This window comes from Physcomitrium patens, chromosome 2 (genome assembly GCF_059467195.1).
Source record: "Physcomitrium patens ecotype Gransden chromosome 2, ASM5946719v1, whole genome shotgun sequence".
In the NCBI taxonomy this organism is placed as follows: domain Eukaryota; kingdom Viridiplantae; phylum Streptophyta; class Bryopsida; order Funariales; family Funariaceae; genus Physcomitrium; species Physcomitrium patens.
The window spans coordinates 16914464-16936927 of NC_143411.1; the positions used below are offsets into that span (position 1 = coordinate 16914464).

The window sequence follows — 22464 nt, forward strand, 5'->3', positions numbered from 1 at the left end:
GTTGACTTCCATCTTTTCCTTTTTGTTTTGTTCTTTCCAAATTTATATTATATCTTCTAAATTTTTTTGGCAAAGCTATTGTCATTATGCTTGTTTTCACTGTCTTTTATTGCTTTCTTAATACCAATTCTTGTTCAATCAATATCCATCCATAGTTCACCATATCTACTCCTATTATATCAAAGAAAGCACTTTTTAGTAAGGCTAATCTTATAAACGGTAACTTTTTCTACATCATCTCATGGCTTGAAGGAAAACTTTAATAGTATATTTGGCATCTTTAGATCAACAAATATTGGTGTTGATCTATAGACAAAAATAGCAAGCTATCACATGCTTGCGTAAGTGGTTAGCACTTTGAGTTGAAAATGCCTCCATCTTAATCATAAGGCCATAAAAGAGAAACTTTAAACTTATAAGGCAAAGCTTGTGAATGAATTAAAAGAATTTGTGCATATTGGATATGGTATCACTAAAGACAACAAAAAAAATAAAAAATAAAAAAAGAATTTTCACTATTAAGCAGAAGCTCAACAAAAGTTATTTCCAATTTGAAATGATGAAGCTCTTTAGAGAGAAGTCTATTGTCAAGCCTTTGTATACAATTGACTTTAGCTAGTCCAATGTCAAAAGAGGACAATAATATAGAAGATGATGAAACAGTTGTCAAGAGAGAATTTGATATTGAAGAATTTGAAGTCATGGTTGAAACAATAGAATTACAACTTGAGGATGCAAATGGAATAGAGGCTTGGCAAAAGGTAAAGAAAGATGCCAATCCTTATAAGCTTGGCAAAAGGTAAAGAAAGACGCTAATCCTTATAAGCTTGGCAAAAGGTAAAGACAAATGCAACTATTGAGAAGGCTAAAGCCATAAAAGAAGCAAAAAAAATGAAATTAGTAGTAGATGAAAAGCTGTTTGAAGAGAAGAAATAGATGGCAAAAAGAGAGGAGAGTGGCAAGAAGAGGAATATGGCAAAGAAAGAGTTTCTTTGGAGGCAAGACAAAGAAAAAACCAACAAAAAACACTCCATAGTTCTTTTGAGTTTAAAGAAGGGAAGGTCCATAATACAAATAAAATAATATTTTCAACTTCTTTTACAATTCTCAAATACAACATATTAAAACACTAGTGACATCCATTTATTAAGAAGTGATGTTTAAAAAATGCACAATAAAATATAATAGTCATTTGGAGATTTTAAAATTAAAAAGATAGAGTCATAAATAAAAATAAAAAAATGAGTAAAAAACCTTTTTTTTATAAAATATTTAATTTAAAAAATAAATTATATGTCTAATTTCTAGAATATAGAACACTCCTTTTTAATGATCATATAAAGCATATTGTAATTCCCAATTTTTACCTTATTATTCATAATTTTATCCATTTGAACATTGTTCATATGTTCAACGTGTATACCTTTTTGTTGCAAATCCATCACTTACCTACTATCTAACATACATATCTTTTTGAATTTAAAATCAAATTGAACACAAATATTAATAAATATAATAGAAAATATAAAAATAAAGTGAAATTATTTGAACATGAAACAAAAAACTCTTAAATTTAAAGCAAATGGAGCAAGTGCATACTTGATCTTGTATGAATCTAATAAGAGGACTCATGGTAACTACAATCTTCTTTGTAATTAGAAATGGTAGTTAATAACTGATTCATGTCCACAACATCATTTGATTTATAAAATCCTATACATTCTAAAAAAAGACTATAAGAGTAATAGTCAAAACTTAATATATAAAAAAAAAATACTCAAAATAATAAGGCTATTAAAACAAAATATTCACAGAGAATTATGAAAGCAAAACATTCATATCCTATCATCTAACTTGATCTTTATATGGTCTTAATTCTCAAAACCTAAACCATAAAGAAAATCACAATTGACATTGGATACATATAAAATAATATGTATTCTTTGAAGTTGAAATATTTTTTAGGTACACCCTCCAACAGATTCTTTAGCTTTATAAACTTATTATGCATGAAATTCCATTCTTGTTCTAACTCAATCACTCTCTGCATGCTAATTATTGTAACCACACTTACTTCTCCTCCACCTCCAAACTCTAATTCCTTTCAATACTAAAATCACTTCCTTCTTTAAATCAATTACCAAACCTTCATCTTCATATTCTCGGTACACCCACCCTCTTTCTCTTTCCTCCTACCACATAATATTTAAAAATCCATATCCACAATTATTTCATCACCATTAATTTCATTGCAAACACTTCATCAATCACAATCCTCCCTTCTACCATTTATTTTCTACTCCCTTGTAGTTTATATTTCAATCATCTACAATTATACAAAAATCTATTCCTAATCAAATATTTTTTCACAATTGTAATACTAATAAGTCACCTTAATTTGATTTCTACAATCAAATTATAAGGTTGTAATCTTCTATAATAATTAAAGAAAGAAAAAAGTTGATGTACTCTATTGATACTCAAGATACAACAAGACAAAGAAGGCAAGTTCTAATTGGCTTCATTGATTGATCATTCATATAAAAGAAATGAAGTACCAATGCATAAAGAACATGTTCTTCTACTAGAGCACTACCTTGCAAATAAAATCCTAGAGAATGAAAAACAAAGTTGGATATTTTAGAGTTAATTTCATCCAATGTCAATTTTTGTAGCAATTTAATAATTATTTGAAATCTAGTAAATTAATAGAAGAGATTGAGGGAGAAGGACAGGGGAGAAGAGAGAAAGAAGAAAAGGATGAGAAAGAGAGAGAGAGAGAGAGAGAGAGAGAGAGATGTGCGGTGTAAGTAGGAAGCAAAAGGATATTTCGCATATAATATTAAATTTCAATTATTGTGCCACATCCAAACAACCTCCTCACTTTTCTTTCATATTCTAAAGATAAAGGACCACCTTTCAAGTTTCAAAGAATTCTTATTTAATCCTTGATAGTATTTATGTATATTTTTTTAAAAAAATAAGAATCATAATACATGATTGTTTTCAATAATTATTTTTTATGTATACTTTTTAATCAAGTTTGACTTTCTTTGATTAATAATGTCTCTTGTTTTGTATTAACTTTGTTTTTTAAACCTTTAGACACTATTTCAAAGTGCTTAAAATAATTAGTGTTGTATAGATGCATTAGATATTTATTGAGATAATAGGCAATTATAGAGACATGATAGTATTTCTAAATTATTCTCATATTGGAGTGATTGCATTGAATCCAAATGAGTGGTCTTTGATCATGGCTTCAAAGCCCAATAATGTATTTTTACTATCCACTTCAATCATATACGTAACAAATTTGGTAGAGTAGTTTGTGCTTCTTCTTAATTTCTTAAAGTTATTAAAAAAGTGCTTGCAAATGACTACCAAGTTGATATTATAGTGGATTTGATTTTGTGTTCTTAGATTCAACCAATGTCTATATAATGTCTAGAAGATTTTGATAAGATTTGAAGACTTTTTTTGATATATAGTGGTTATAAAACTATTTCTAAAGCTCAGATGGTGGTGCTTTAGGGTTTTAGTTTTATTTTCTATGCATAATTGATAAGTAGATATAATTCATTAAATATTTATATATAGAATTTTTTCTAAAAAAAAATTATATTATATTATACCATATATGGATTTAAAGCAAAGTCTCTATGTCTAGGATTCTACATCACTCTTAGATGAACAAGAGATAGATATAAGAAGAGGTGATAATAATAGCCAAGAAAAGATAATGGTGATATAAGAATAGTAAAAATATGAAATAGATTTGAGTAGTTGCTATTGAAAGGATCAAGAGTAAGTTAGATGAGCATGAACCTCAATTAGAAATGCTCAAATGCCATTAGTTGTAAGATAGGGATGATCTTGATGTGCATGAATATAAGAAATGTTATTTTGAAATAACACGACTATATAGTTAAAAATAAAAATATGGATGTTATTCTAGTAGAGCCCAATATTAAGATGTAGTAAAAAAATAAGGATAAATAATAGAAAGGTAGTAAAAAATTTACTTTTAATGTTGTCTTTTGTAGAAGGAACTTCTATTTATTTTCTAGAGGCATAAATGAGTCAAATCAAAGTAAATAAAATAAAATAAAAAATAATATAGGCATGTTTAAGAGAGAATTAAAAATAAATTAAAGTAAAAATTACCTCAAATTATCAAAACTTCATACCTAGAGAGGATTGGTTGTCAACATGGATCAAAATTAGACCATGTGGCACAAAACACTGTACCAATAGTAACTTTGAGGTTCTTTTATAAATTAAAGAATAGAATTAGAAAGCACACCTAAAGAGAGATTTTTGAATATTAATTTCATTTTATTTGGATTAATATTGAAATTTTGAGGGATTTTCAAAGAAAGTGATGTACTCAATAGATTTAGATTTTAAGAAATAAAAATAAGTTTACAAATTTTAAGATTTTGTGATTTTTATGGCATATTTATGGGTCGAAATGTAGTAGTTTGTTTTTGTACTTGTTATGAGTATGTTTTAGAAATTTGAAGTCAATCAAGTGATAAGATTGAAGCATATGAGGGTTTTGTGGATTATAGTCTTAAAAATTAGAATTCAGAGAATTAATGAGGATTTTTAAGATATCTATCAATTTGCTAATTTTATTGAAATACAATTATTTTAAAGATAGTTAGATTAATTTTTAATAATTATAAAAAATTGAAATGAATTGAACAGTGAAATTAAGAGATTGTGGCTTAGGAATATCAACATTAAGATTGGAGATGGAGGCTAGCCAACTCCTAAGTGGAGTTTTGGAATCATTATCTATTTAGTATATATAATCTTCTTCAAATTTTTTGTACTTGTTTGTAACTTAGTTGTTACAAGGTATGAAAATTTCGTACCAAAATCAATGATTTAATCATTAGAAAATTGAATTTTTAATTTGCTATAAAATTTATTAAGAGTTTGTTTGAGATTTAGGATTTGATTAAAGATTGATTAGGATTGATTTAGGATCTAAGATTTGATTAGGATTTTTTTAGGACTTAATTAGAATTTAAGGTTTTTTATGATTTGGTTAAGATTTAGGATTTTGTCTGAATTTGATTAGGATTTTATTAAGATTTGATTAGAATTTAATTAGAATTTGACTAGAATTTGATTAGTATTTGTTTAAGATTTGATTAGAATTTTACTAAGATTGATCTAAGATTTAGAATTTTTATTAAGGTTTCATTAGGATTTGACCTAAGATTCGATTAAGATTTATTAGAGTTTTAATTAGGATTTTAATTAGGATTTGATTTAGGATTTGATTAAGATTTATTTGGATTTTAATTTGGATTTTAATTAAGATTATAATTAGCATTGACCTAAAATTTGGTTAAGATTCATTAGAATTTAAATTAAAATAAAATTAGAATTTTAATTAGGATTAAATTAAATTTTGATTAAGATTTATTTGAGTTTTATTTAGATTTTATTTTTAGTATTTATTTAGAATTATATTTTATTTCTTCAAAAGTTTCTATTTCTATTATTTCTTTTAAATTATTTTTATTTCATTAAAGATTTATTTTTATATTTTTTTAATATTTCTTTGTTATTTTTTTTGAGATTATTTTATAACTTCTTTTTGTTTCTTTTGTAACTTCTTTTAAATTTATTTTAGATTGATTAAAGTTTGATTAGGATTATTAAGGAGTACTTAAAGTTTATTTAAGAATCTATTAGACTTGGTAGGATTATTATTGCATTTTTACTTACCTTCTATAGTTAGGTGTCTAGTGCATTTTCAAGCAAGAATACACATAATACGACAACATTAAATTGTCATCATAAAAAATAAAAGTAAAAAATCTTCTAGAATGGTGGTCATGATGATGATGCATTGCTAGTAGATTTGAAAATATTGTTATTAATGTTATTTTGAGATTTTTAATTTTTTTTTTTAGTGCTGAAAAATCAATTTCGTAGATGGATGGAATTATAGAATTAATGAGTTTAATGCAACCAAAGATAGATTCTTATAATCATATTAAGAAAGGTAAAGAAGATTGGATTGAGAAATGAGGGTTGAAAAAGGAGATGTTGTTATTATGCTATTGTAAGTTTGTGTATTCTTTTTTTTTATATTATAGTTCAAAGTAATAGTATCATATCTGAGTGTTTAGCTTGTCACAGATATAATATACAAGAGACCAAACAAGAAGTTGAACAAAAGAGTTTCAACAAGAAAGCTAATAAGAACTTGATTAAATCTAATAAATACAAGTTCAATACTAAGAGAGGTGAATTAGAGCTCTAAGAGATGTATTGTTGAGACTAGGAAATTTCTCAACCTCAATTCTAATATATATTAGGTATTAAGAAGCTTCTTGAGAAATTTCCATATTACTTGAAGATGAAGCAACCTTAAGAAGCTTCTCAAAAAACTTCTTTAATCTTCCTATAGTTTTTTAGAACTTTTTAGAATATTCTAAGAATATTTTTAAAAAATAAAATATTATAAGAATCTTTTTAAAATATTTTAAAACCTTCTAAAATCTAATAGAATATTATACAAATATTCTTAGAATCTTCTTGGTAGATGTCCATAACATAGCCTTGTATGCATAAATATTTCACCTCATGTATCTAATAGCTTATTTCACATGCTAGTAAAATTAGAGATATTAGATTTTTATTATTTTTTTCTATTTTATAGTACAAAAATCTAATGTTGCATCTAATTTTTGTACTATAGAAATAATTACATGTTACACCTGGAAAAAGAAGAAACAAAAGAAAAGAGCAAAGAAAAATTAATTTATTAAAATTAATTAAAGAATACATATTTAAATATTATATACTTCTTCTGTATTAGTTACATAATAAGAACAAGCATTTTGCATAGTTTATAGACAACATTTTAGGCTTAAGTTCATGTCTAAAAGAAGTATGACAAGAGGAAAGTTGTGCTCCTTGAGCTTCCTTCTCCATATTAGGTGTCTCTTAGAACATCTCAATCCAAAAATCTCTTAAATCTATTAACATGTGCAATATTAAGCAAGCCATAAACCATTCTTTTATCTTTGATATGTCTTTAGCATCCTTCAATAATCTCCTTACTTCTTGAAAAAAACACCACTTGTCTTTTGCAATACCAATGCTATGTTAATTCCTTACTCTTATAATTTCTATATATTAATTAAACTTTATATTCTCTTTCAAAGAGTAGTTAGTGACCAATATGAAAAATAAAAAATAAAAAAATGTATTGGATTAGTTGTAAGGTGAATCAACATGCAAATATTTTTCTTTGCTAAAATAGTTTTAAAATGCTTATAAAAAAAAAATACTCTTATACATGATAGAATCATGTGCAAAATCAATCCAATCAAAGTGGAAAAGTAGTGAATTGTTGGTTGGAGTCAAATATTACATAGAGAGATATTGAATACATGTATTCCATGTTTTGATACAAAGATCCGTTGGTTGTTGGCTTTTGGTAAAGAAGCAACATTGTTCTAGCCATAAAAATCAACATAACCAAAGAAGACTTCTTTTTTCCAAGAACACAAAGATCTTCTTTTGTTCAGCATGTGGCCAATGGATCCATTGCTTTTTCATATCACAAAGATCCTTGATGACATGCTCTGTATGCAAGACAAAAGCTTGATGTGGCAGTGTCTCAGTGGGTGCAGTGGAAAGAAAAGCAAGCAATACAGAATAGCAAAAAGGAAAGGAGGGAGTCCAGATATGAGCTGGGTTTAGAAGCACAAAACTCCCCCCAATGGGTGCCGAGTTTGTCTCTCCAGAATCATCAACTGTTGCTATACTAAGCACTGGAGCAGGAGAGTGTGTAGGTGTGTGTGTTGTTATTCTAGTTTCATGGGTCTAGTTTACAATTTAGCTGTAGCTTTGGCTTTCGATGCGCATCCGGAGCAGGGGGATGCATATAGCGGAAGAAGGAAGGCATGTCAGGTACTGAGGTCCGTCGGGGTTTTGAATTCCTGCACTGGATTCTCAGATTCTGGGATTCTGCTATCCCCCCCCCCCCCCCGACTCTTCCGGTGATGCTTTCGGACTGTTGCAGCTTCTGAACCGGACCCATTTTTCAAAATACTATCTTTTCAACACCCATCTTTCCAGCACAATGTTGTGATTGACAACTGGTTGGGGGTCAATTTTGAAGCATTTCGTCTATTGGAGACTGTTCTCTGGGTTGTGATCTGTGTTTTAGTATGTGTGTGTTCCACTTTGGGTGGCACCCCTTTTGGAGTTCTAGTTTCAGAGGTGTAGTGCTTGCAAAATGGCTATGATGTATTTGTATGTGTGTGTATGTATATATATATATATATATATGTATATATATATATATGTGTATGTGTGTGTGTGTGTGTATGTATGTATATGTATATGTATATGTACGTATGTAGAGAGTGTGTAAGAGAGATTTGGAAATCTGAAAAGTAAATATTCAGGGTGACAATATTTTGGTAAAAACATTATCAAAACTCCATTCATTCGCACTAGAAGATTTGATTTTCTAGTGTTGTATAATTTTGTGATAAGAACATGTTCCGTTAAACTACTCAAATTCACCAATTGCATTATATATATATATATATATATATATATATACACACGCACACAGAGAAGTATGCTTCTATTTGTAAATTGTATTATACCAATAACTGAAATCTTCAAGGTATATATATATATATATATATGTATCTATCTACAAGTGTGTGAATGCATGGCCTTTCATTCCATGCATAATGAACTTTGTAGAAGATCCAAACATTTGATAGTGTCCGAGTCTTCAACCCCATCAGGTTCAATCCCATCAGTGCGTTAGAAATACACAAGGTGGGGTTCACTATACGGAGCAAGAGGGGCACACAGCCTAGCCCAGCCCGGGTTCAGCCCCAAAGGGGGGGGGTGGCACCCCCGCCCAAGCCGCCCGGGCGTTGCGCTCCCGCGCGCGCCGTGCTCAGATTTGAAATTGAATGGGAATGTGAAAGGGGAGGGCGGGGGCGGGGGCGGGGGGGTGGATGAGGTGGACTTGGCAATGGCGCCGGAGGGGTCCGGAATTAGACCGATGCCACCCTCGGATGCACTGGCCAGGCCATGAGTCCAGGAAGTGCTCGGTGGTTTCGACCACTGCGCTGCTCTGCTCATGTACCACCCCCCGGGACTCTCCCCTGCCTGGAGTTTCCACACTGCACTCTCGTTGTGGCGAATTCACTCAACGTGTGACCTGATCGACCGCTTGGGTTGAGTTGGTTTAGGTTGAGTTGCATCGCTGATCCCAGTCGGTGGAGTTGGCGCTGGCCTCCATTCAATCCACCGATTCGTTCCATCTTAGGTGTGAGATTTATCGCGTTTTTTTTACATGGTGTGCTGACTTTTTGACATGGCTGTTTAGAGAGCTTGTGTGACAGGTTTCTGGGAAACCCTAGTATGTCCATCTAGCCATTCTGCTACTCATCGTTGTCTGTCTTCTGCGAAATCTATGTGGTTGTGATCGTGTTTTATTATTATTATTATTATTATTTTTGTGTGCTTGTTTACGTTTACGTTTACGTTTTTTTTTTTTTTTTTTTTTTTCCTTCTTTCCTCTCTCTCTCCCGAATTATCCCAGATATCCAGTCCATCGTCTCATGATATCTGCTTCTTATCCACTAGAACGAGAATTGAAACAAAGGTTAGGGATGAGGATGTGTGATTCTCTGGGTGCTATTAGTACAATCTCCGTAGATATGCTCTCTTTGAATCGAACTTCTTCTAGTTTGAAATTTTCATTTGTAGCACGATGATGTACAATACAAAAAACTGAATGTTGTGCTCGGCGCAGGTTTCGATTTTTCTGGGATTAGGTTTCGTTGCAGCCAGTGAACATTTCCGGCGCCTCGGGCTCTCTCGGGGACCGAGAAGATCTTCAGAAGTCATGGCACAAGAGGTCGAGGTCGTCACCAACAATGATCACACCCTGAATCCCGTACCGTCCGACGATGAGGACTCCGACTTTCCTGAGTTTGAGTTTCCAGTCGATGGGGGTGACGGGGAAATCCCCAGTCCCAGCATGGCATTGGTCTGTACTGAGTCTGGGAAGTCCGTCGACGTGTCCCCACAGAAGATGCCTCCGGCTCATCATGAAGGTAGCACCGACTCGCTGCTAGCTCGCGTAAGTGCCCCGCTCTCGGAGGAACCAGCCCAACCTGAAGTTAGCAAGCATGTTGTCACTGAAGCGGCGAAGCCGGCCAGTGCTATCCTTGAAGGGGCTAGGCGGAAGGTGTTGCAATCTAATCCCTCTTTCAAGAGCTTAGTGAATATTCTAGGAGGGCGAGCCGCCTCGCCGACGAGGTTTGAAAGTCTGAAAGTAGCTATCAAACAATCTGAGAATGAGGAGTTGCAGGATGGATTTGATTTGCATTCTGAGGCGGCGAAGGTGCTTGAAATTCCTCAGATTAGAAGGTTAAGTCTCATTTCGAGAGCGACGCAGACACAGTCAAAGGGGCCGAAGACTCCTGAGCGGGCCAAAACGGGACATGAGACTAGCGTGAGTCCGCTTGGTGAAAGGTTCTCTAGAAATAAGTTGCTTGAGGAGGCCGCACGTGCGCTCTCAGGTAAGCCTGCACCCAGGAATTTCTCCGAGAAACGGATAATGGCAGACCGCTCAAGATCGCCCATTTCTTCCCACATGCAAGAGCAGGCCAACGGTGCCAGCCACCGTACTATTTCTCCCTCAGTTGGGAACATCGCAACTCCTAAAAAATTGTCCAGCCCACGGCGTACCGTCACTTCAGGTCTGGCACGTGCTGCTTCGGATCGGTCAGTGTCACCAGTGGTGTGCAGCTCATCGTGGAAGGACACAGTATACAGCGATATGCCGAAGGACAAAAGGCCAAATTTATCCATAGAGGGTCCTACCACGCCACCACCACGGTTTCTCACTCCTACACGAGCTGCAGCTCTGAAAGCTGTGAAACCGCCTCTAACTCCCAATCAGGCCGCGTCCAAAGGCTCTTTGCACACAGCGTTTGGAATCACGACTCCAGTTAGAGTGGTTCCGAAAAAAACTCGTAAGGAACACCATGCACCTGCGAAGCCAGACCACGCCAAGAACAATCCCACTGTTACAGAGTGCATGGGGTTCAATTTCAGGACGGACCAGAGAGCAGAGCGACGTAAGGACTACAACGCCAAGGTCGAGGAGCGGCTCAAAGTCAAGGAAGTGGAGAAGAAACGGCAGGAGCAGAAAGTGCAAGAGGAGAAAGAGGCGCAATTGAGGGAGCTGCGGAAGAGCTTGAATTACAAAGCTAATCCCGTCCCACGATTTTATCAAGGGCCTGCACCCTCGTCACCTGAGATTCGCAAACCGGCGCTCACAAGGGCGAAATCTCCTAATTTCAGAGCCACCCGACGATCCAGTGTGATCGAGAACTCCAGCAGCAGGACGAGTCCCCTGCGGAGCACCAGCCGGCTGCTCAGGTGCCCATCTCTGGAAAGCAATTCCGGTCATTCGGGACATTATGCTCCGAGTAAGACGACGCCTAGGAAGCAGCCCTTTAGACCGATCTGAGGGTGTCTCCAATTTCCAGCTGACCAGCATTTATTTTCCCCGGAAAATCTGACTAACAAATTGGGAGTCTCATCCAGCAACGTACATGTGGTGATTGAGCTCAAAACATCTAGTCCCTCTCAACCAGGATTTGTTAGTCCTCATTGAATTATTATATCGATTACGCTGAGCGATCGGCGTCAAAGCTCGCCAACTCAGTTGGAAGGAGAAGGAGGCTTCATACTGATCCCGACTAATTCAGCACTACGCCGAAGACGTTGTCGCTGCTATCACGAGGTATACGGGCCTTCAACACTTCAGCATCGTCACCGAAGTACCTTATCCTACATTTTTTATGCTTCTTCAAGTGAATAATTCACTCACAAGGAGAAGATTCGACGACAATTTCTACATCCACCGAATTGCCATTGACATAACCTTAACAAAACCTTCTTGATGGTCAGGAACAATTAAATTGGAGTGAAATCACTCTTCAGGATCAGTCAGCTATCAGATTCTCAGCTGTTGCCGTGAACTAACTTCCAAGCAAGGTTTATAGATTTATTCATCCTTCACAACGATCACAATTAGAGTATACCGGTAAACAGTGCATAAATATTTAAGGATGAGCATGACCGATCTCGCTACTAAATTTCCAATATTATCGTCTCACTGACATGTACATTTTTGTATATATATAGATATATGGTAAGATGAAAGCAACCAACATTATATTGTGTGCAAATTTGCAACTACTAATGGGAAAAGTGCGTACAAAAGCATCATCGTACTATCCAATATTCTTCGTACATTTTACAATATTGTCCGACTTGCCCTAAAATCACTTTTTCCTATACTTGTTGCACAAGAAGCCACCAACACTTACCATATTTCTTCAAGTTGCCTTGTCCTTGAATCACAAGTAATGTTTCTTCAATTGAGATGGTATGACAGTCGTTTGACTTTACATACCCATGATATATACCTGTACAAAATGATTAGATGTTCAGACCTCGTCTGTTACAAAAACGTCCAGATTGCAGAAAGCTGTGACATGTAGAAAAAGGGGTTTGGAGGCCACACAACTTCATCCTCGTGCGACCCTATATGACGGGTCACAATGAAAAACTTTAGTAGGGAAAGGTCTCTGCAGTTTTCTGCACAATAGTATGGAGTTAAACCAAGCTGTTCAAGCATGCTCCCTACTGTGCCTCCACAGCTGTTATGTACTTGTTACAGGATCAATAGCTTTCTGAAAAAAAAACAAACAAACAAACTTGAGAGGTCAATTTGCCTAATGAGTTTGCAAATGTGTCAAACATTGCTTAACATTTGGACCAATGAATTCTAAGAGCGAGAAAAGAAGTCATTAAGCGCAAGATTTGCATCTCCATGGGGAACCGCGTCTTCAGGCTCAGGCATGAATAAGCTTGTTTGACTCAACTTCGCTTCCATAACTAGCTCACTTATGGTACTATCGAATTGAAGATAAGCACCATGGGCCCTCAACCACTCCTCGCATTCCTCGAGCTCTTCATTTTCTCCTTCTGAATTTGGTTCGATAATAAAGCCTAGAACCCGCGCCACAGAAGCAACAGGAATGGTGGGACGGTAAGAGCGTGTCATAAATTTCACAGCTTCAAATCGCATCTTCTCAGCGTGACTGTCCATCAAGCAAGGGCTCAGAACTGGAGCTGTTCTATACAAGCGAAAGAAAGTCGTGTAGTTGCCGATTGCCACTGCATGACGTACTTCCAGAGCATGCTTTACTACCTCGTCTTTCCTTCCTTCTTCTGTCAATTTCGCCATAGCAGACAAAAGATCTCTGCTATTGCCGCGGTTGAACAAAATGTACAACAAACTGTAAGCAGCAAACTCATTGCTACAACCCTTGATGCCGTCTCCGTAAAGGGACTTGAGTTGTGTTTGACACTGGTTGTATTCAGGTAAATCACCAGCCTCCAATGCCATGCGAGCATGCGTCTCATATACCTGGACAGTAAATTCGTTGCGAATCCGCTGTACAGTTAGATCTTGCCGTATCGACTTGAACTGCTCACATCTGAACAAATAACTCTTGGTTGTACTTTTAACCATCTCTAACGCTCTCTTCAAAACATCCTCCGGCCTAACTGTGTTGGGGTCTGGCGCAGAAGTGAGTCGGAGATACCGCTTCTCAACCTCTTGGCATGTCCCTCGTATAGTCAAAGAATCCCAGTCAATATCCTCTACAGCACGTCCATTTTGCCCATCCCCTGAATTTAGAGCTAACTGTAGAGCTGTGGCTCTCCGTGCACTTGCACTCCCCGCCGCTGGTCCCCGCTCTCCTCGTCCAGATCCCTTCCCTCCTCTGCCTGAATCCTTACCTCGATCAAAACGTTTAAACCGATTCTGCCGTCTTTCCTTCTCTTCCGGAGTATCAGCCGTTGACAAAGATCCAAGATGAACTCCGTGTGCATGCTCCTCTTCACTGTCACTGGAACCATTCTCACCTCCCTGTGACAGAATCCCTTTACGAAGCCTTTTCAAGCCTCTTTTTGACATATTCTTTAAGTGTTCATTGCCTGCAATGGTACTCTTAATCCATAAATCCTCACGCTTCTCCCATTTGGAATGGGATTGCGTGCTGTCCTCTTTGGACAAGTCATGACCACCTTCCCTGAAAGAGTTGTGAAAACCATGAACTCGTCCTGGTTTATCATCCGAGTTCACCGTAGCAGGAGGTTCCCAACGAGTTTTCAAGCGCCTGGCAGGACTCCACTCGCTTTTAGTTGAGTTATTATGTTGTACCGTTTCCTTCTTAACAGATGAAGATGACGGAGCAGGTAGTTGAAAAAGTGGCTCCGTATCCCAATCTCTAGTAAACAAAGTTCCATCCTTAGAAGCCCTTGTAATCATGTCCTTCATTATCTCCTGACAAGTTGCTTTCTGCGACTCATCTTTGCAACGTGACAGGGCTCTTTCCACATAAGTCCGCAACGACGACGGAAAACTTTCAGCCTGTAGCGTGGCATCAGCAACAGCATCTGTAGAAACACTAGAAGAGGATTTCTTAGCAGGAACACTTATATAAGCTGGTTTATGTGTTTCTTTACCCGACCCTAAACTACCGATAGTAGCTGTAATACGCGGATTGGTCACGATATGCAGCTTAGGTGATTTACTTTGCTGCTGCTGCTGAAGATTGTGGGTGACCTGAGACTGTTGATGATGCTGATTTACAGGTGTCCTTGGATGCTTATCTAAAGGTGGAAATTGACTTTGGTTAAAATGGTCGCTCTGAGAAGTCTGGTTAGAACTAGGATTCCAATGGGTTTGAGATGTTAGGTTAGCATTAGCATTCCAAGGAGTTCCTGCACCAGAAGCTTCAGCGATTGTGGAATCCTGAGAGGATTGAGATACAGCATACGACGCTGCAGCGGCTTGCCAAGAATAATGATGTGCTGCTGTACCGGGAGGTGGAGGTTGCTGAGCAGCTGGAGCAGCAACAACACTAGCATACGATGGAGCAGGCGTCGGGGCTGCAGGAGCGCTCGAAGCTGCTTGAAGAGCGACTGTACTTTCAGTGTCAGTTTGTGGAACGGCATTCAAACTCGCGTAGTAATCAGCCCACTGCTGCGAATAGTCTGGTGCAAATTGCACATTGTCTTCCGGATTAAGTTTGGCAGTACCATAGGCGGCGTTGGTATCCACATTTTGCACTGCGTAACTTGTATAACTGTATTGCCCCTGTTTGGGATCACTCCAGGAGGCCTGACCTTGTCCACCCTCACCCCGAGAGCCAGCACTTTGATAGCCGTTGAGATCATAGTAGTTGGAGGTGCTTGCATACAAAGTTGCATCCGTGAGCTGATACTGGTTGGGGGGAGCGTAAGGAGCACCTACATTCTGGGTATATGATTCCGTTCCATGTTTCTGAAAACAATTATTATTGTATCCCTGATGGTTGTATGCATTCTGATCGGGCATGTAATTGTACCCCGCATATCCTTGTGCATATGGCTGTGAGCCATTCGCCGTCTGAGGGTGGGCATAGTTAACAGCTTGCTGTATTTCACTTGTTCCATAGCCGGTATACTCTTGACCCTGCTGCGGAAGATGACTGTAACTGCTGTGGCCAGTGTATGTGGTGTTGTTGCCGCCATTTGCTACCCCCTGATCGCTTACTGACCAGGTTGGTGTTGTGGTCAAACCCGGTGGTAGAGGTGCCTGCGGAGGTGGCATTGCGGGTAAAGGAGGAACTGCTATCCCTTCTTGACCAGCCTGCCCCCTGTCATCAAGCTGTTGGGGCGGATAATAACTATACCAATTGGGTTGTTGCTGGGACACTGGATCGTAAGGTTGACCATCCCATGCATTTCCAGGATCAGGATAAAAATTTCTCCTGCTGTCATACTCGTCTCCTACCCCTGCCATTATTGAATAGGATCAACTCAATGCCACAGTGGTGGCGACCTGTTTTGAGCCACCCTAGGATCATGGGGGTTAGGCTAATCTGCACAACTGGGCCAAAACAGAATCTCATGAATTAAACAGACAAGTACTGCCATTAGACTCAGGGACAGACATCGCATCTACAAAGGCGTCAAAGTGATAGTCCCAAGAGCGAAACACGATACCTAATCACTACTCGCTGAAATTAAATCCGTCCGCCAGCTCTATAATACATCCTCCCTCCGTAATCTGGCCACAAAAATCCCTCCCCTTAACACTACAACGGAGATGCCTCCGTGACTGAGCAGAAAAGCAGCTCGACACATCCAGGTCTGTCAATTCTTGTACTCATATTCCCAAGTGGTTGCACGAACTGGAAAGGCTGCTCCTAGACGCTCCCAAGCTTGAATACACCAATGAGATAACAAAAACGACTAAATTTCTCAGGAATGGCGCCAATATCCACCGCAAGTCGTATCCCCCAAACCGCCGTTGCGTTCTCAATTTCGTAACAAAGATGTAAATTTCCCCAACGTATCACTTCTCGCGGCTTATCAAAAGACACTCACACCTCAAACCATTTCTAAATCGTTAAAAATAATCACCCCCATAAACCTCAAATAAAAATACTGCAAAGCTCTCCTCCTACTCCTCCTCCACTCTACCAGCACCACAATCTACCATCCTACCCCCTCTCATGATTTAAACCCCAACCCTCGCTACGTCACCCCAATAAATTCACTCTCTAAAGCCCATGACCTTAGAGCTCAACGATACAACCAACCTCGTTATGTACCCAAACACACTGAACACACTATCCAAAATCAAGATAAAACGGGACCTCAAAGAATAAACATGAACTCACCCATAGGACACCAGAAAAAGAGGGGGAAGATGCAACATTGACGGGCAGCAAGAGGCCGGAGACACACCGAGCACGGATCTGGAAACCCTAACCCAAGCTCGGGAAACAAAGCCAAATGACAGTGAATGGACTTCCTCTGCGAAGACGTCGCGATAAGCATCCGCGGTCATGAGGTTAAGACACTGGTTGCCGTGAGATTGTTTTATCACGGGTGGGACCTATTTCGAAGTCGAGGGTGGAATGACGTGTCATACACGGCCATGAATCACACATGTGATAATAACCATGACACCAGTATCCGGAATGCGAAGTGACGTGGCAAGTCTCCCTGATTCGTTCTGCATTAGCTCCACTGTGAATTTGAGTCTTTCTTTTTCTTTCTTTGCATACCTTTATGGAACAAAAAAAACAATTCCACATATGCATGTAGGATTGTTTACTCAACTAATTACTTCTTCAAAAATAAGTATATGTAAAAAAACTCATATTAAAGAACAAAAATTCAACTCAAACTCATTGTTTGTTCCAAAGAATTTACCTCATTGGTTTTCTTTTCAATTTTTTTATTTTATATATTTATTTATCTAACATAATCAAAGTATATCAAATGCATTGGTTAATAGAAACTAAGTACATGGCATTTAGAAATTAGGAATCCAAATGATTGGATGGTGAGTGAAGTACAAACTCTACAAATCAACCATTCAATTTATATGTTAGTTGTTGTCAAGGACATGAATCACAAACAATCAAAATTTTAATACTTTGTGTCACTCGAATACAATAGATATTTACTCAAAGATAGTATAATATCAAAACTATAATGGTTATTGTCAAACATAAAAATATTAAAGACTCTTGAAACAATATTAAAAATAAGAAAGATGTTGACAAGAGTGAAGAAGGCATCACTATTGCCTATATATGTACTATTAACTAAAAGTTATATGATGATGTTTTATAGCATTTCAAATATATATTTAACTTACAAGACATATTTCACATAAATATCACATGATGAACTTCTACCACAAGTAGTCAATATGTGCAACACATGGTCATGACCATGTGTTGCACATATTGTTGGTGTCACAGATACATTATACAAGAGACCAAACAAGAAGTTGAACAAAAGAATTTTAACAAGAAAGCTAACTAGAACTTCATTCAACTAGATGAGTACAAAATCAACATCAAGAAAAGTGAGTTAAAGCTCTAAGAGATATATTGTTGACATTGAGGATCTCTTCAACCTCAACTCTAATATATACTTGGTATTAGGAAGCTTCTTAAGAAATTTTTGTATTGCTTGAAGATGAAGCAACTTTAAGAAGCTTCTCAAGAAGTTCCCATATTGCTTGAAGATGAAGCAATTTTAGGAAGCTTCTCAACCAACTTCATTAATCCTCTTAAAACTTTTTACGATCCGCTAAAATATTCTAAGAACTATCTAAAATATTATAGAAATCTTTTTAAAATCTTATAAAACCTTCTAGAATCTAATACAATATTCATAGAATATTTCTAAAATCTTCTTATTGGATGTTTATAATAATTGGTCACATTTTTAACCTACCAATTACCTATAGACATGTATAAAATCAGATCCGTGTCTATTTAAGCTTCTAAGAAGCTTTCCTATAAAGTATTATTAAATTTACTTACTTCTACTTATTTCTACCTAATTATTTTAAATATATATATATATATATCAATGATAGTTATTGAATTAATATATATATATATATATATATAATTATTTTATTATAATAGAAATTATACTATGGATTTTTTATGTCAAAAGTCTAGAAGTTTCTTATCTATGTATAATATCTTCAAATTATATAACATTGATTCACTATTATCCGATTTTTTATTTAGTTGTCATGGATGAATTTCTAAAATATTTAATCATAGTCTTGAAAATTCAACCATATATAAAAAATTACTTGTTTATTGCATCATGCTTTAATGTTGATAAAAAATATTATTATATTACCTCAATATCATCCATAAATAGGTTCTATAAAAAGACCAAATTGTTCTAAGTCTTTTAAATTTAAATAGGAACTTTTGTTAAAAATGGCTTATTACTATATTAATATTTGACAATAGTTATATCTTTTGGAATTAATGGCTAATTTATGCATTATTGAGGTGACCTAATTTTTGATTCTTTTAGCTTGAGAACAATTCCAAAATCTATAGAATAATTTTTCATAGTCATAAATTGCAAAGTTGGCAAAAAGATGAGATATCTTTGTATAATTATGTTTTCTAAACATAAATAACTTGATTTCTATGATAAATGAATCAAAATAAAGTTTCTTCTTTATAAGTCATTGGTTTAAATCAAAATTTATTTTAAATAAAATTGTAGTTTTTTTCTATATTATTTATCAATTTAAATCTAATTAGATTCTAAAATTTCTAAAAAAACTTTTTTGAAGGAATTATCTACCAAATTTGGTGGTATAAGTTGTAATATTGATTCTTAACTCCCAATGAATATAATTAAGGGTCAAATTTTTTTCATGCAATCATATCAAAAAAATAATTGGATATTTTTATCATTTTCATTCACAACTTTTACTTTTATAACCAATATAATCTTTTAAATATATATTACTATACATTTTCTAAGCTTTGTGCTTGAATAACAAGAGGTTGTGTATTTTGAAAAGTTGAAAGGTTATTGTATTGGTGTAAAAGACTTGATTGCTTTTCAATGACAAATATTTTAATTTTTTAGTATCTTAATATAATAAACTAATTGTTAGAAGTGTATTGAAGTTGGTATTATTAAACTAAAAGATATAGTCTAATAAGAAAATTTGTTTGAACTTTATAATCTAATCTAATCATTAGATTGTAAATATTATACCTAAAGTATATAATAAATCTCCAAAGACCAATATATTAATTTAACAAATATGCCAAATTTTTGTTTCATTGTCTTTAAAATCAAAACTTTGGCTAATCTTGCCAAGAGTCATGAAGTAATTAAATTCTTAGTTACAAATATCTTCAATAGTTTTCATTTTTCTTTTGTAAAATTTTAAAATTTTAAAAATAAAAATAAGTATATCAATTAAAAAAGATTCTTTGCTATTTTATAAAAATCTATTTTTTACTTTAATGAAGTATCTAAGAATATTGATTTAAAAGTGGAAAATTATTTTATTTTAATCTTGAAATATATATATATATATATATATATATATGTATATCCAAAACTTAGAGCCTTTGCTCCATTTGCAATTAAAGAGTAAAGCCTAAGTATGATGAAGACTTTATTTGTCCAATGCTTTAGAAGAAGTTGTTATAAACATACAACAAGAAGTTTTTGAAAATATTTTTAGAATATTCTATTATGTTCTAAAATATTTTAAAATATTCTTAGAATATTTTTAAAAATATTTTTAAAAGTTTTAGAAGGCTTTTAGAATATTCTAATAGATTTTAAAAAGTTCTAGGAAAATTAAAGAAGTTATTTGAGAAGATTTTTAGAGTTACTTCATCTTAAAGTAATATGGAAACTTTTCAAGAAGCTTCTTAAGGTTGCTTCATCTTCAAGCAATATGAAAACTTCTCAAAAAGCTTCATAATACCTAGTATATATTGGAGTTGACGTTGAGGGGATCCTCAATCTTGACAACACATCTTTTGAAGCTCTGGCTTACATTTTATTTTCTTAATCTTGTATTCATCCCATTTAATTAAGTTCTTATTTGTTTTCTTATTAAAGCTCTTCTGTTCAATTTCTTGTTTGGTCTTTTGTATAGTATATCTATAATAATTTGTAAAAAATGTCCTCCTATTAATACTAAAGTTTAATCTTTTTTAATAGAGAATAGATTATTTTCCTCCTTGAAAGCATTTAAGTACTTTAGAAGTTACGAAGTATCATCCTCTTAATTAATATTGTTTAAAAACTTCCTATTTTTCTTTTAAGATGGTTGAAGATAAAGATGTTATTATGGCTGAGTCCAAGTTAGATATTATTATAAAGACATTAAATGATTTATTTCATAGAACTACTAAAATAGAGGGATTTTTTGTAAGATTTCATGGTGATAAAAGACTTGGAGTAATTTAACTTGTGATGTAATTACTTGCCTAAGCTTCTACATCTAAAGAGGTGGTGATATTTGTACCTCAAATAAAAAATTTACATATTCAACAACATAAGAAGCCTTAAATTTGATAGTATATACTTCAAGTTTCAAGGATTTGTTGACCAAATTCAATTGGTAATTTTTTTTATAACTTGAGCACTATCCAATAGAAGAGTTATAAGTTGATTTAGTTAAAATCTTGCTTATAAGATAAGCCTTATCTTGATTTGCTTCTTTATTTGAAAAGATATTTATAATCTTGAGCAACTTTGAAGCTTTTTTAGAAGCATTTGCAGAGGCATTTAGAAAACATGACAAGGCTCAATGAATAACAATAAAGATTTGTTCATTACATCAAAGGTCATGTTCTACATCAATTTATGTATTTGATTTTAGGCAATTGGCTTATGACATCAATTGGGATAAACAAGCTCTTATAAGCCAATTCTAATAAAGACTAAGAAATGATATTAAGACCTATTATTATTACTTAATCTTCAAACACTCAATGGAGCTATTAGCTAAGGTATGAAGCATAATAACTGATTATTTCAATGTTATCAAGGTCAATTTTCATAGAATTTTACAAAGAAATGTATTAATAGAATAAAATAACATAAAAAAAAATTTAAATGTCTTTGAAAAAAAATGTTGATATATTGCCAAAGCATCAACTGTATGATTGTGCCATCAAACTTCAAGAAGGGGCTGAATCACCATTTGGTCCAATCTACAATCTATCACAAAATAAGCTTTTAGTATTAAATTATTATATTGACAAAAATCCTGCACGAAACTTTATTTGACATTTCAAATTTCCAACAAGTGCACTAATACTTTTTTTGAAGAAAAAAGATGAATGTTTGCAAATGTGTATTGATTATTGTAGCCTCAACAAAATAACAATGAAGAATTGTTACCTATTATCATTAATATGAGGATGTTTGGAGCAATTCGGTCAAGTGAAGGTCTACATTAAAATAGATCTTTATAGAACATACAATTTGGTGCAAATTAAAGAAAGAAATGAATAGAAGACTTTATTTTAGATGAGGTACGGATATTTTGAATATAATGTCATGTCTTTTGGATTTACAAATACTTGAGCTATATTCTAGCATTTAATAAATGATGCTTTTTAAGAATTCTTACATAAGTTTTTTATTTGCTATTTTGATAATATCTTAATCTATTCCAAATTCTTGAAGAACATAAAAACCATATGAGATTAGTCTTGCAAAAGTTTTGGGATACAAGATTATATGCGAAATTGGAAAAATGTGTAGTCTATCAACTAAAAGTAGAATTTCTTGGACATATTATATCCAATGAAGGCATGTTGATGGACTCGAAGAAAGTTCAAGTTATAACAAAGTAGGCAATTTCAAAAAAAATACAAGATATATAATGTTTCTTTGGATTTATTAATTTCTATTAGATATTTATTAAAAATTATTTCTAAATTGCTATTTATTTCAGTTGATTGACATCCAAAGACAAATTAAAATGGAGATTTC

At 34.4% G+C, this 22464-nt stretch overlaps 2 protein-coding genes across 4 annotated transcripts; one reads left to right on the top strand and one right to left on the bottom strand.

Moving 5' to 3' along the window:
• Positions 1–9071: 9071 nt before the first annotated feature.
• Positions 9072–12351, top strand: LOC112294251 (uncharacterized). The gene is made up of 2 exons (XM_024544537.3): positions 9072–9334; positions 9824–12351. The coding sequence occupies exon 2, from the start codon at positions 9917–9919 to the stop codon at positions 11549–11551; it is 1635 nt and encodes a 544-aa protein (XP_024400305.1). The 5' UTR covers positions 9072–9334; positions 9824–9916; the 3' UTR covers positions 11552–12351.
• LOC112294229 (SAC3 family protein A) lies at positions 12287–16955 on the bottom strand. Of its 3 annotated transcripts, none has more exons than XR_002973271.3 (2): positions 12617–16937; positions 12287–12515 (listed from the first exon to the last, which is right to left on the bottom strand). XR_002973271.3 is itself a non-coding variant. In XM_024544519.3 (2 exons), exon 2 carries the CDS (start codon positions 15944–15946, stop codon positions 12878–12880), a length of 3069 nt encoding a protein of 1022 aa, XP_024400287.1. In that variant the 5' UTR covers positions 15947–16033; positions 16830–16955; the 3' UTR covers positions 12287–12877. The 3 variants fall into 3 exon arrangements, 2 of the variants coding, with proteins under 2 accessions (XP_024400287.1, XP_024400267.1); XM_024544519.3 differs by having other exon boundaries at positions 12287–16033; positions 16830–16955; XM_024544499.3 differs by having other exon boundaries at positions 12287–16033; positions 16150–16922.
• Between the last annotated feature and the right edge of the window lie 5509 nt (positions 16956–22464).